The 14,858-nt window shown below is 38.7% G+C and overlaps 1 protein-coding gene across 1 annotated transcript in view; it reads right to left on the bottom strand.

Moving 5' to 3' along the window:
• Positions 1–14,858, bottom strand: part of LOC136845234 (discoidin domain-containing receptor 2-like) — a 577,207-nt gene that overhangs the window by 63,483 nt on the left and 498,866 nt on the right. The window contains 2 exon segments of the mRNA XM_067115322.1: positions 5,239–5,438; positions 6,427–6,567. Of these exon segments, the coding sequence (XP_066971423.1) occupies positions 5,239–5,438; positions 6,427–6,567 (341 nt within the window).

Genomic DNA, 14,858 nt, shown 5'->3' with positions numbered 1-14,858 from the left:
AAACGGGAAATACAAGAGTGACGGAATTGAATTGAATTTTATTATGTTACAACGACAGCCTACGTTTAATAAACAGAACGGTTAGGCTTGCCGTCGTCCAGTCCGGGGTAGTCTCCTCACCTTATGACCCCCTGTATTCATACATAAAATAAATTTGCCTTCGTCTGAGCTTCAGGACGCTAAGGACCGTTCCTAGGTTGGGATTTTTTCACCTTGATCCTCTTATATTGATGCCATTTTTGACGTAGCCTACATGTGCGCAAGTTCTACGATGAATATCAGATTAATTACTTTGTATAAAAATTCCAAAACAAAGGAAAGGATGTCATATATATACATATATATATATATATATATATACATACTGTATATGTATATATACTCGTATATATAATACAAAAAACATTACAGAGAGAGGATTATGTATAGAACAAATTCTAACAATAACTAATACACACATATATATATATATATAAAATATTATATATATATATATATATATATATATATATATATATATATATATATATATATATATATATATATATATATATATATATATATATATATATCGTTGATTTATTGTTAGATTTTGTTCCACACATAATGCTCCACTGTAATGTTATGATACAAAACATTACAGCGGGAGCATTATGTATGGAACAAAATCTAAAAATAACCAACGATCAAAAGGCAACGTAATGAAGGAAGAGACGTGGAAACAAACTAAACGACTCCAGATAAAAACAAATGGAATAAAATATGGAGTTAAAAAGAAAAACAACTATTATTTCTGGAACTACTTAATTAAAGAAATCAAGGACATGACCATCAACAATGATGAAGCTTAAAAGTCAGGCGACGGAAAAATGACTTGGCTATGATGAATGTCGAGAATTTTTAATTTACGAGTTTTAATTTTGTTTTTGTTTTGCTAAAGAAAGATGACATCGTCAAACGCTTGAATAAAATAGAGGCCAATGAAATAGAATGAAAGTTCATAGACTGAGGTTAAATGCATGCACCCAGAAGTCATGAGGAGAACGACTCAGAGAGAGAGAGAGAGAGAGAGAGAGAGAGAGAGAGAGAGAGAGAGAGAGAGAGAGAGAGAGAGAGAGAGAGAGAAGGATAGTGAATTTTAGAGAGAGAGAACATATAACGATTTTTAGAGATAGACAGAGTGGGGAAAACGATTTAGAGAGAGAGAGAGAGAGAGAGAGAGAGAGAGAGAGAGAGAGAGAGAGAGAGAGAGAGAGAGAGAATTTTAGAGAATGAAACAGAGGAAAATGACTTTTAGAGAGAGAGAGAGAGAGAGAGAGAGAGAGAGAGAGAGAGAGAGAGAGAGAGAGAGAGAGAGAGAGAGGAAAATGACTTTTAGAGAGAGAGAGAGAGAGAGAGAGAGAGAGAGAGAGAGAGAGAGAGAGAGAGAGGAAAATGACTTTTAGAGAGAGAGAGAGAGAGAGAGAGAGAGAGAGAGAGAGAGAGAGAGAGAGGAAAATGACTTTTAGAGAGAGAGAGAGAGGAAAATGACTTTTAGAGAGAGAGAGAGAGAGAGAGAGAGAGAGAGAGATTATCATGCCTTTTTCGCCTCCTCTGAAAGGCGAAGTCACAAGAGATGAACTCGAGTCGCACTTATTGGAGTAATTAAGGGGGAGCCCAAAATGCCATTAACTCCTATTAACTCCCTCGTCTCGGGACCGTTCATTTCGGTCTTTTTTTTTTATCGAATGACGTTTAAAGGCGTCGCTAAGAGGTCGTTTGGTCGAGATGAACTTTCAACAGCAACAACAACGCGTACGACTTGATGAGCACACACACAAACGAACACAAGCATGCAATTGTGAAGGCGACCCATGCTATGGGAAGGGTGGAATGTGGGGTTGCAAGGTGAGAGGGGGACTGGTTGGAAGTGGGAGGAGGGGTTGTTTGGTTGGAAGTGGGGGTTGGAAAGGGGAGCACAGTTTGATTGGAAGTGGGGAGGTGGTTTGGTTGGAAGTGAGGGTATTTGGTTGGAAGTGGGGGGGTATTTGGTTGGAAGTTGGGGGATTTGGTTGGAAATGAGGGTGGAAATGGGGGAGTGGTTGGTTGAAAGTGGGGGGATTTAGTTGGAAATGGGGTGGGTGGAATTGGCGGAGGAGGAAATTGGGAAGCGTTGGTGGGTGGGGGGGGGAGGCTGTAGTAAAGCAACACAGTAAAGCCGAAACTGGATTTACAAATACGTGAAAACATAAAGCTACACAATAAAGCCAAAGCCACGTTTTCGAAAACGTGAATGCAGGGTGAAGCTGAGCAGTGAAGCCACATTCGTTCATGCTTTCGAAAACGTGAATGATACAAAAAGCTATAGAGAAAATCAACACTCACGTTTTCGAAAATACGAATACACAGTAAAGCAACAGAATCCCGTACTTTAGGGGGGAAAAGCTTTACAAAATGCTTTGCATCCAAAGTGAATGAACTTTGAGCTTTGTTCTAAATAAAAGCAAGTTTTAAAAATAAAAAATGGTAAAAAAATTGAACTAGACTCAAACATGTTTCACGGAATACCCAATTTCGAAGAAATCAGGTCATGTCAAAAATACCTTTGATTTTCAAATGATTTCATGACACTCATTCATTATTCATTCACTGCGAATGCACGTCGACTCATTCATTGCTAAATAAATGCAAAGTACATCGTTTACGGAATGTAATGAATTCTTTTTTTCCAATAATAAAAATTGTTTTACTTTCCAGTTCTGGTTCAAAAAATGAAAATTTATACAGAATTGGCATCAAAACATATGTCAGTATTTTACTGGTTCATGTGAACTCAGCAGTATTTTAAAAAGCATGAGCAAGCTAAAAATATACATCAATATATAAACCATTAATAGGCAAAAAATATAAATACACATTAGCAAGCATTTCTGAACATATGCCAGAGTATCAGTTATGAATATGCAAATTAGTAGAAGATAAATATCATACATTAGCAACAAAGTATATGAGAACAACTGAATACATTACAAGCACATAGCAATAAAGGATTTTGAAATATTACACTAAGCTTATTTTCTACAAAATTAATAATGTGAACATACAAATATTAGCCCAGAAGCGTTATATAAAATTAATAATTAAGATTATAAATGAGCAATTTGTGTTATTTGCGATATCAAAAGGATATCAATTATGAGGAGTTCTTGAGGTAGAGTCACAGTTAATAATAATAATAATAATAATAATAATAATAATAATAATAATAATAATAATATAATAATAATAATAATAATAATAATAATAATAATAATAATAATAATAAAATGAGTGGATTTTTATTAACACTACAATGATACAAAAATAAAAAAACTAATTTATTTGAAGACAACAGTACAAAAAAATTAATATTTTTCTTACAAATTATTAAAATTACTGTTAGAAACAAGATTTAAGCTGCTTACTGTCCGTGCTAATACTGGTTTATTAAAGTAGGGAAATTTATAATACTAAATGCGCTTTTAAACCTGAAATTCAGAAGACGTTAATCGACCTGAAGCAATGAGAATTCTTGTTACAGATATATTTTTCTTGTATCTCAAATGTTTGGTTTTCACATAATGTAGTTTTAGTCAATGGCAAATTATCTTCTGAACGGATTAATATTCAATCAAATCTCAATTTTTTTTAATTTTCTCAGACCAGTTTTTGTCAGTTCCCACCTACAACTAAGCATTTACTCACACTCACCCTTATGTTTAGTTTCCTCAAAGTCTATTATAGGAAAATTCCTAATGAATTGAACTGAACATAGAAATTAGGCCAAAGGCCAAGCATTGGGACCTACAAGGTCATTCAGCTCTGAAACGGAAAATGACGGTAAAAAGTTTGAAAGGTGTAACAGGAGGAAAACCTGGCAGTTGCACTATCAATCAACTGTTAGGAGAGGGTGGAAAGTAAGATGGAAGAAAGAGAATATGAAAGGAGGTACAGTAAAAGGAACGAAAGGGGTTGCAGCTAGGGGCAGAAGGCACTTTGCGAAGAACCTTAAGTGATGCCTACAGTGCAACGCATGAGGTGCACTGACGGCTCTACCCCCGTGCGGAGGGGAAATTCCTAATGGGCATCTGAGCATTTACTTAAATCCTTTCGAGGTGAATCCTCTCTGTCTTTCGTCAGGATTCACTCTCAACCCCTAAATGTTTAGTCTTCCCAATGATTAGCTAAGGTTGGAAAACTATGAACAAGGTAAACATCCACTCAGTGTCTAAATGTTTACTCTTTAGAAAACTCGTATGAACATTCTCAACATTCACTCACATCCTAAAAGCTAAGTTTTAGTTCTCATAATGCTTAGTTGTTTAGGTCTGTTACTCACAACCTAAAAGTTTAGTTTTAGTAATCTTAATGCTTAGTTGTTTAGGTCTGTTACGCAAACTAATCACTTATGAATCAACCACAATAAGAATAACTCTAATGGGAACGCCTGAGGACAGTAACTATACAAAAGATAAATATCACATGCCTAGGAGTTTCTTCACATTTCTAGTGACATTTTTATACTGAACAGCAGAAGCACAGAAGAATTTTTAACAGTGTTATCTAGCAAGATTAATAGATTGTTATTATTACAGTTAATTTATCAAAGGAGTGACTGGAACATTCTAATAAAGCGCTGCAAAAGTTGCATTAGCTATTTTCTTTTTATTTTCAGTGATAAATAAGAGAGATTATAGCACCAACGAAAAAAATTATATTATATGAAATGGCTGTTTAATCATATGAAAACAAATTATAGAAGTGTGTTAAAAAGACCAAAATCGTCAGTATAAACACAAGTAAGACAATCCAGGTTACAAAATTGAGTTTATTACAAAAGATGAAAAACTGGACAATTTCTTATGGGAAAAACTCGACAGAAACTACTTGCAGATAAACAAGACATGAAAAAAAGCCATGAGGCATATTCCAAAAGCTGGGGGGAAAAAACCAGCAAAAATGTTTACTTTAAAAAACCAAAACCCGAAAGAAGCACAAACAGTAAAAAAAAAAATGAACATTTAAAAACACCAAAAATAAGAAAAAGAAAATGCAAGATCAGCAAAACACAGCGATTAGAACACCGTAAAATTACCTCAAAAACCACTGAAAAAGAAAGATTAAAAACAGGAAGAAGACGAAGAAGAAGTAGATAAACAGGAAACCATTGAATATAAACAAGATCGAAATCACCTTCGAAAATAATCTCGAAGACCTCACCTTCAGGTTGACGATGTCCCTCTTCTCTCCGTAAGGCCCTGTGAAGATGTCGTGGGTGATGGTCCCCGCCTTCTGCCTCTTGGCTCGCCACACGATCAGCAAGATGGCCGACACCAGCAGGATGATGACAGCAATGAGCACCCCTATGACCAGGGCCACGTACTCCTGACCCTGGGGCTCCTCCGAGACGTCTGTCACGACTTCAGGTTCAGAGAGAGAAAGAGAGGGAGAGAAAGGGAAAGGTTATTTAATTTCTATGTATTAAAGTAAGGATTACAAGGCAGGGGGCATGAAAAGTGTGAATAATACGGAAGCGCAATGATAGATTAAATGAAGTGGAAGAGGGACTGAATAAGAGGGAAGTGCGAGAACGAGTGCACGACATAGAGGTGAGTGGCGCAGTGTATGTAGAGGCGTTTGACGCATTTCTGATGTACATTTTATCTTTAGAAAGCGTATTAATTAACTAACTCCATGGAAGTTTTCAGCATAAGTGATTCACCCACGACTTGAAAATAAAAGTACGAACATGGAAGAGCTATGGAGACGCATACATACCAGTATACTGTATATGAGGAAATGAAAGCGCAGTTGTAAAATATTCCCCAAACAGTATCAACATAACGCTAACTCGTTAACTAAGAACAAACCTTGGCCAAAGTAAATAGTTTTCATTTTACTAAAGGAAAATATTTAAGATTTACATCACCTAGGTAAAACTTACATATAAAATTAGTATTTAAGCTAGGAATGTTTAAAAAGCCTAATTTCGAACAAATTATTAAAAGTGGCCTTTTGAGAAATGTCTACTTTAAGTTATTATTCTTAAGTCAAAGACTTTGAACAAGTCATCTCATAATGAGAGAGAGAGAGAGAGAGAGAGAGAGAGAGAGAGAGAGAGAGAGAGAGAGAGAGAGAGAGAGAGATCGTAGCAACGAGAAAACATACACAATAACCACACGCAGAGTGGAAGGCATAAAAATAGCAAGGCATGAATAGAGAGAGAGAGAGAGAGAGAGAGAGAGAGAGAGAGAGAGAGAGAGAGAGCTATGCGGAAGGAAACAAAATCACACAAAGAATGGAGGCCATAAAAATACCAAGGTTAGAATAAAAAACCAAGAGAGAGAGAGAGAGAGAGAGAGAGAGAGAGAGAGAGAGAGAGAGAGAGAGAGAGACTCATGTGGTTACCTAAGTTTCGATGATTCTTGTCTCCTACAGGTGCTCCGTCGTGCATATATCCCGACGAAGAATCGTGCTGGGGCGCCCCTTGCTCGTCTGGGGGCACGTCGTCTGCACCTGTCTCGACTGTGAAGTTGCCTCTTGCAGGAGCTAAAGGAAAAAAGATAAATGTTCGATGAATATAGTGTATGAATACAGACAAATTTTATATAAATACACACACACATACATATAAATCATATGCTGAATATCTTCTAAAATAATAAAAGACGGGTGGATCTTTCTTGTTTGTCCGCCCCGGGGAGGATGCGAGGTAGGTAGGGGATCGGGAGGGTAGGGGAGACATGACACATCCACCCTCCTGCCCCGCGCACCGTAGAGCGCGCCTTCGAATTATCCCTTCTGAGTGAATATAATAGAAATAATCAGCACTTAACTACCTGTGGAACAGAAATTTCTGACTCACATCAGGATCGAACACAGGTCTTTCAAATGAAAGGCGAGGCCGCTGCCAACCAGGCCATACAAGTCAAAAAGAAGTTGGAACCTGAGTACCACTGTACCCATAATGAAAGGCAAGGCCATACAAGACAAAAAAGAAGTTGGAACCTGGGTTCGATCCTGATGTGAGTCAGAAATTTATTTGTGTTCCACACGTGGCTGTGTGTTGATTATTTCTATCACATTCCCTCAGAAGGGATAATTCGAATGAAATGCTGTCAATTAGGTCATTGCTGAGTCGGAAGGTTGGGGAAAACACGCTGGTATGTAAAGGCAATTAGCCTGACCAGTAAATATATATACTGTATATATGTATATATATATATATATATATATATATATATATATATATATATATATATATATATATATATGTAGGTGCAAGTGATAAAATTTTTATAGATTGTATATATATATATATATATATATATATATATATATATATATATATATATATAATATATTATTTCAAACGCACTACTTCAATGTTTCAGTCCAGTTTTCAAATCAAAGAACAAAAGACGTAGAGTGAGCGCTGTAGCTGGAAGAGGAGCGAGGAGAGAAGAACCGTGGTTTTCCAGTCAATGAAATATTCACCTGTTGGGATCTGTCCGTCTGAGAGAGAGAGAGAGAGAGAGAGAGAGAGAGAGAGAGTTTTAGCCATAAAAAAATTAAACACGTTGGGATAGAAGAGGGAGGAGTATTATAATTAAGTGTCATTAGTGTGTAATATACTCCAAATAAGGTGTTTCGCCCATAGATTATTAATTCGCTCTCTAACAAAAGCTTAATAGTCAATGACGCCTTTACAACACAGGCCAAGATCAAAGCCCATAAATGAAAGAAAAAAAAGCTGAAATGACTGGAGGGGAAAAATAGGAGAAAGGAGATGAAAGGACCAGGTGATCAAAAAAAGCCACTGTAAATGAAAACTGAGATTTGTAAAAAGTGAAAGAAAAAGTACCCGAAGGAAGACGGGGAGAAAAAATATGTCTCAAATATCCCTCACTTAACAGAAATTAAGTAATTATCGGAATCCATAAGTAAAGTATGATATTAACAAAAAAGCATGGCAAGGAAGCCAAAGATATTAATGTATCAATCACCCAACTGATAAAAATACATCTATTACTGGATATCCAGAACAATAGCAAATATATTTATTGCTCCACATCTATAACAATGACTAAATACTATCCTCCAGTCGGGGACGTCCTCGTGTAATACAAATAAAAGGGGAGGGCTGGGTGAGGGGAAGGGGAAAGAGAAAGGGAACTTTGATGGGAGGGGAGACTAAGGAATTGGGAAGGTAGACTTAGGAATTAGAAGGTGAAGGCCTAACCTTGAGGGCATATGGAACAGGGGTGACTTGGAAGACACCTCAAAGGAGGAGGGGGTTTAGGGGTTGTAAGGGGGAAGGGGGCGATTTGGGGCAGGGGTTAGGAAGGGGGATAGTGGAGGGGGTAGAGGGAAGGGGGAGGGGGGTAGGATGAAAGGCAGCGACTGCAGCACCAGCTTGGGCTGATGTGTTAGAAGCGGTGGCCGGAGTAGCGCGGCAGCCAGCCTTTATTGGCCTCCCTTATAACCATAATGTGCTATCTCCCCGCTCCCCCCGGGGCCTAAATTCGCCCTTGTCACGGCGTGCCGCAAGGGCTAGAATCGCCCTCGCGGCCGGGGCGATCTTGTACTGTTGTGTTCTGTGAATAAATTTCAGCGAGGTTTTGAGGGCGGCGGGGGAGAGGGGGGGTTGGTATGATAGAGAAAGGGGGGGATGGGTGTCCAGATAGGCCCAGGCAAGATTTATGCCTACTAGGTTTTGTGATGCGGGATGGAAACAGAAGGTCAAATGGCTCATTTAAAATCAAAATTTTCCCGAAGAATAACAGCTCTGAACACGTTTTATTTCAATTTTTCCCGAGGGGAAAAAATATAATGTTACCCCTTTATGGCCTCGCTCTGTTGTATTTCCTCACGGAGCGAGGCGGACTTCTAAAAGGGAAACATTATAATATTTTTATGATAATAGTATTCCGCGGAATATTATGAAAAGGCTGGAAGGCTCTTGTATTACAAGACACATAACAGAAAAAGGAATAAAAAACTGGTATATGCTGTAATCACATAATGCATTACATAATTACAATACATTTACGACGAATTTTTCGATAACAAAACATAACACTTAACCATATCGCGAACATCATATTAATATTAACACCTTAATTACTGTTCTTGCTATGGTTTTTTCAACTGACAAATATAATTATTTTAATAAAAGTCAGTAATACAGACGAAAATAGCAAAAACAGAAGATCAAATCAAACACTTCTAAAACAATTTCCTACGAGCTGTCTTCGTCAACATCCACCGTAGAGAAATTAATATTAGAACATTCCATCTAAGCACTGACTGACTTGTCTTCCTCTTAGATTTATGAGATCCTTAAAAAATAATAATCTATATAAAAATTAATTACTTCTTCAATATTGCTGCAAGGGGGAAAATTATATGAAAAATTAATGGTTTCATAGGAGGTTGAAAGAATGACTGGAAAAGTTCAGTTAATGGAAAACGAACATTTTGAGCAAAGATGTTGGACTCTACGCAACCTAATCCTACACAAAGCTTAGAAAATTTCAACAGATCTTTGGAGACGGGTGTGAGTAGCAGTGGGTCACACGAAGTGGCACAAGAAAGCAAGATTTCTCAAGAAACTATTTTTAAGCGTCGGATGAAAGGATAATAAAGACAGACTCACTTATTCAACTCGATAAAAAAAGTCTATACAATATGAAAACAAATGTTAATGCATTAACACAAAATTCATTCAGTAAATCAACCCTCAATCCGTTTGATTTTCTACTCCTTACCAGGCAAGCTGGGTGCAAGTTAATACAAATTCTTTTTAATTGTGAAAGCTTCCAAAACAGTGGTAAGACTCAGCTTTCCAATATACTTTAACGTTATGTAATATTCTGCAGAGAAAGGGCAGTTTTGATTAGCCATCAAAATTCCAACACGAAATATCAGATTGAGTAAGGAACCAATCAGTTACTGGGGAGTCTATACACCAACCAGTTACTCACCCAGTAACTGGGGAGTCGATACACCAACCAGTTACTCAGCCAGTAACTGGGGAGTCTATACTCCAACCAGTTACTCAGCCAGTAACTGGGGAATCTATACACCAACCAGTTACTGGGGAGTCCATACACCAACCAGTTACTCAGCCAATTATTGGGAAGTCTATACACCACCCAGTTACTGGGGAGTCCATACACCAACCAGTTACTCAGCCAATTATTGGTAAGTCTATACACCAACCAGTTACTGGGACGTCTATACACCAACCAGTTACTCAGCCAGTAACTGGGAAGTCTATACACCAACTAGTTACTAGGGAGTCCATACACCAACCAGTTACTCAGCCAGTAACTGGGGAGTCCATACACCAACCAGTTACTCAGCCAGTAACTGGGGAGTCCATACACCAACCAGTTACTCAGCCAGTAACTGGGGAATCTATACACCAACCAGTTACTGGGGAGTCCATACACCAATCAGTTACTCAACCAGTAACTGGGGAGTCTATACACCAACAAGTTACTAGGGAGTCCATACACCAACCAGTTACTCAGCCAGTAACTGGGGAGTCTATACACCAACCAGTTACTGGGGAGTCCATACACCAACCAGTTACTCAGCCAGTAACTGGGGAGTCTATACACCAACCAGTTACTGGGGAGTCCATACACCAATCAGTTACTCAGCCAGTAACTGGGGAGTCTATACACCAACCAGTTACTGGGGAGCCCATACACCAACCTGGAGTTCATTCACCAACCAGTTACTCAGCCAATTATTGGGGATTCTATACACCAGCCAGTTACTGGGGAGTCTATACACCAACCAGTTACTCAGCCAATTATTGGGGAGTCTATACACCAACCAGTTACTGAGGAGTCTGTACACCAACCAGTTACTCAACCAGTTACTGGGGAGTCTATACACCAGCCACTTACTCAACCAGTTACTGGGGAGTCTATACAACAACCAGTTACTCAGACAGTTACTGGGGAGTCCACACACCAACCAGTTACTCAGACAGTTACTGGGGGGTCTATACAGCAACCAGTTACTCAGCCAGTTACTGGGGAGTCTATATACCACCCAGTTACTCAACCAGTGGCTGGGGAGTCTATGCACCAACCAGTTACTCAGCCAGTTACTGGGGAGTCTATATACCAACCAGTTACTCAACCAGTGGCTGGGGAGTCTATACACCAACCAGTTACTCAGCCAGTTACTGGGGAGTCTATACACCAACCAGTTACTTAGCCAGTGGCTGGGGAATCTATAAACCAACCAGTTACTCAAGCAGTTACTGTTACTCAAGCAGTTACTGGGGAGTCTATACACCAACCAATTACTGGGGAGTCTGTGCACCAACCAGTTACTGGGGAAGTCTACAAACCAACCTTTTACTCAACCAGTTACTGGGGAGTATATGCACCAACCAGTTACTGGGAGGTCTATACCCCAACCTTTTACTCAACCAGTTACTGCGGAGTCTAAATACCAACCAATTACTCAGCCAGTTACTGGGGAGTCTATAAACCAACGTTTTACTTAACCAGTTACTGGGGAGTCTATAAACCAACGTTTTACTTAACCAGTTACTGGGGAGTCTATAAACAGAAAGTGGAACAAATCTCAACCTCTTCTCTCACTGTCTAGTCAAACCAAGTTGCATTTCGCGTCCGTGGAAGATACAGGTATCAGGAATACAAATACAAAACCAAAGGATAAGAAAATAGAAGTATGAAGGATAAAAAACACAACACCGACGGATAAACCCTTATCAATTATTCAAGCAGCGTAGAAATTTCCCAGTCAGCCTTACGGTTAGACGGCAACTGATATTGTTGTATGTTATTTGCAAACGCGCTCCTATCAGTAATATAAAAGCAGTAGCGTTTCCTGGGATATGAAGAAAACCTGCGATACATAAGCGTATATATACGAGAGAGAGAGAGAGAGAGAGAGAGAGAGAGAGAGAGAGAGAGAGAGAGAGAGAATTTCCACGGATGAGATCTAAATCAGTCTGTGATGTGATTTAACCTTTTGTTTATTTGATGAAGCGTCCCTACTGAAAATTCTTCGGGATGAACAGCTCGCAGGCGACACGGCAGTAAAGGTCACGGAGATTTGGAGAGAGAGAGAGAGAGAGAGAGAGAGAGAGAGAGAGAGAGAGAGAGAGAGAGAGAGAGAGAGAGAGAGAGAGAGAGGCCAGGTTAAGGACAGAGGCTGACAGAGGGGGGAAAAAGTGAGGAGATAACGCACAATATTGAAACGTGAAATGGCACAGGGGGGAAAATGGTACGTGAAAGAGCAGGTGGAGAGAGAGAGAGAGAGAGAGAGAGAGAGAGAGAGAGAGAGAGAGAGAGAGAGAGAGAGAGAGAAAAAGTGAAAAGATGACGCACAATCAGAAATAAAAGGGAAAAATACAAACGAAAACAATAGAAAAAAACTATCAGGCATCAGAAACCAGAATATAAAAGCAAGCACATTAGTAGGAAACCATCCAGAAAATAAATTCAGTGCAAGAGGTATAAGACATTAAATATAAAGAATAACTGTGGACATTCAAGAGACTTCGAAATCGAAATGAAAATACAGGCGAACCAGCCAAGGAAGAACGTGGGAATTCTGGACGGTGCTACTTAAGAATGAAAAGACGAAGAAGGCGTAGGGTCTGGCAGGAAGCTGAATTAATCAAGGGCCCGAGTGACGAGAATGAAGAAGAGAAAGTGGCTGAAGTGGACCAGCAATGAATCGTGAGATTAAGCAGCGGGATCTAAGGTATTCTGAAGTGTCAAAGGAATCAAGATATAATTTAATGGGAGAGGAAAGGGAAGGCTAAAATAAAGATTACTGACGGATTCTGACACTTTTGGTCTGGGGATGAAGAGTAATATCAACACAGAGGTTTCGTCTGAAATGAGAATAATGGCGTTTCATGAATTTGAATATACTTGTGCGTAGAAATGTATTTCACTGAATAGAATCCTAAAGGTGCAAATATAGGAATATTTGGATGTTGTAATGAGCATCAAAAAAAAATATCAAGCTACAAATTCAAATTTACAAATTTACAATCTTTATTGAGGCATTTCTGGCAAATCTTTCAAACACCCTGTCAAGGGATTCAGTAAGCCTAAGAAATTTAGAAATTCCAGTGCCAAGAGAATATCAATATTTGATAAAACCTTTCTATCCAGACTCTGCAACAGGGCAATAAATTCTAGATATTCGTATTGTTGCAGTGACGTTACCTTAGAAGGAGTAGACGGAAAATTTAAAGTTCAAGAGACTGTTCCCTTCCTAAGCTACTGAAGCAATTTCTATCTGACAAAGCCATTCTGTTAAAATACAAAACCGAATGATAGTATGCTGTGTAGTAAGTAACTGGATAAGTAGTGTAACTTACCGATAAATTTTAACTTTCTCCAGTAGACCAGTCACCTTTAGAATTGTGGCTCTGCCAGTTTATGAAGAGTCCCAGCGTCCATCAAGTCAGTAATTCATAGAAAACATGACAACAACACTACCACTAGAGAACCAAATCACCTAAGACATATTTTCTCTTGGAAAACAAGACCTTGAATTTACGCAAAATACTACGGCACTAACAAATGTTGATCCGTACGTATGTTTTCTGTAAGTAAACATTACAGTCAGCAGGTCAGAGAACTTCAAATTCTAAGGGGACGATTTTGCTTTCACTGGTGTTAAGTTCCCCTTTGCTTCTATAATTATTTTTCCTTGTTTTTATCAAGCCTGGGCTACACTAGGACATTAGGATTCCTTACAAAGCACTAAACCTGACATCAATCCGAATCTGCAGGACTGGTAGCCTACTGATTTTAGACAATCACTACCCTCAACGTACATGTGGATTTTCAAGATTAGGAGTTTACAGATTTTGAAAACACTGCTTCCAACAACAATGCAGTTGTACTGGACCAAAAACCTGTATGTTTTGAACACAACACGAGTTCCTAAATAACGTTGGATCTATAGGACAAGACAGGAAGCCAACATATTCACACCATAACACTACCTGTAAGAATATCTGGATCTACAAGACTAAAATGGGAAGTCTATGGATTTCGAGTAAATAGAATAGAATACAAAATTTAGGCCAAAGGCCAAGCGCTGGCACCTATGAGGTCATTCAGCACTGAAAGAGAAATTGACAGTAAGAAGGTTTGGAAGATGTAACAGGAGGAAAGCCTCGCAGTTTCACTATGAAACAATTCTGCCCTAAAATGGAGGACTGAAGTATCTGCAAAAATACAAAACTGAGAAAAATGGAAATACTCCCTTGCCTGACTACTGATTTTGCAGATACTGCAAATGGGACCCCCTAACTACTCGTGGGAATCATTGAAGAATCAATCTGAAACTGCCGTAACTTGTGTATTAGTGTTTCACGAGCCCAGTAGGTGGTGTATCTTACTTTCGAAAATTTTGCAGATACTGCAGTTTTCCATTTTAGGGCAGAATTGTTAGAGAGGATGGCAGTCAGATCGGAGAACGAATATGAACGGAGGTACAGCAAAAGGAATGAAAGAGGTTACAGCTAGGGGCTGAAGGGACGCTGCAAAAACCTCAAGTAATGCCTACAGTGCACCACGCTACAGGGGATTTAGAGCAAAGCACTAACTGCAAAGCAAATGTAGACAAGAAACATACAAGTAACTTTCATAAATACGAACTTACCTGATATAATTAGCACCCAAGCAATTAAAAACAAAACACAAAAGTTTGGAAACGAAAGAATCAAAGACATGATGTTCAAGCAGGCCTATAATCTCAAGGGACTCCACCTAAGGTTCAGAAAGACCAGGAGTATGGGGATTAGGAGAGAGAATTTT

Source organism: Macrobrachium rosenbergii, chromosome 13, assembly GCF_040412425.1.
Source record: "Macrobrachium rosenbergii isolate ZJJX-2024 chromosome 13, ASM4041242v1, whole genome shotgun sequence".
NCBI lineage: Eukaryota > Metazoa > Arthropoda > Malacostraca > Decapoda > Palaemonidae > Macrobrachium > Macrobrachium rosenbergii.
Note: the sequence above shows the minus strand (reverse complement) of the source record. Positions and strands in the feature narration are given on the sequence as shown.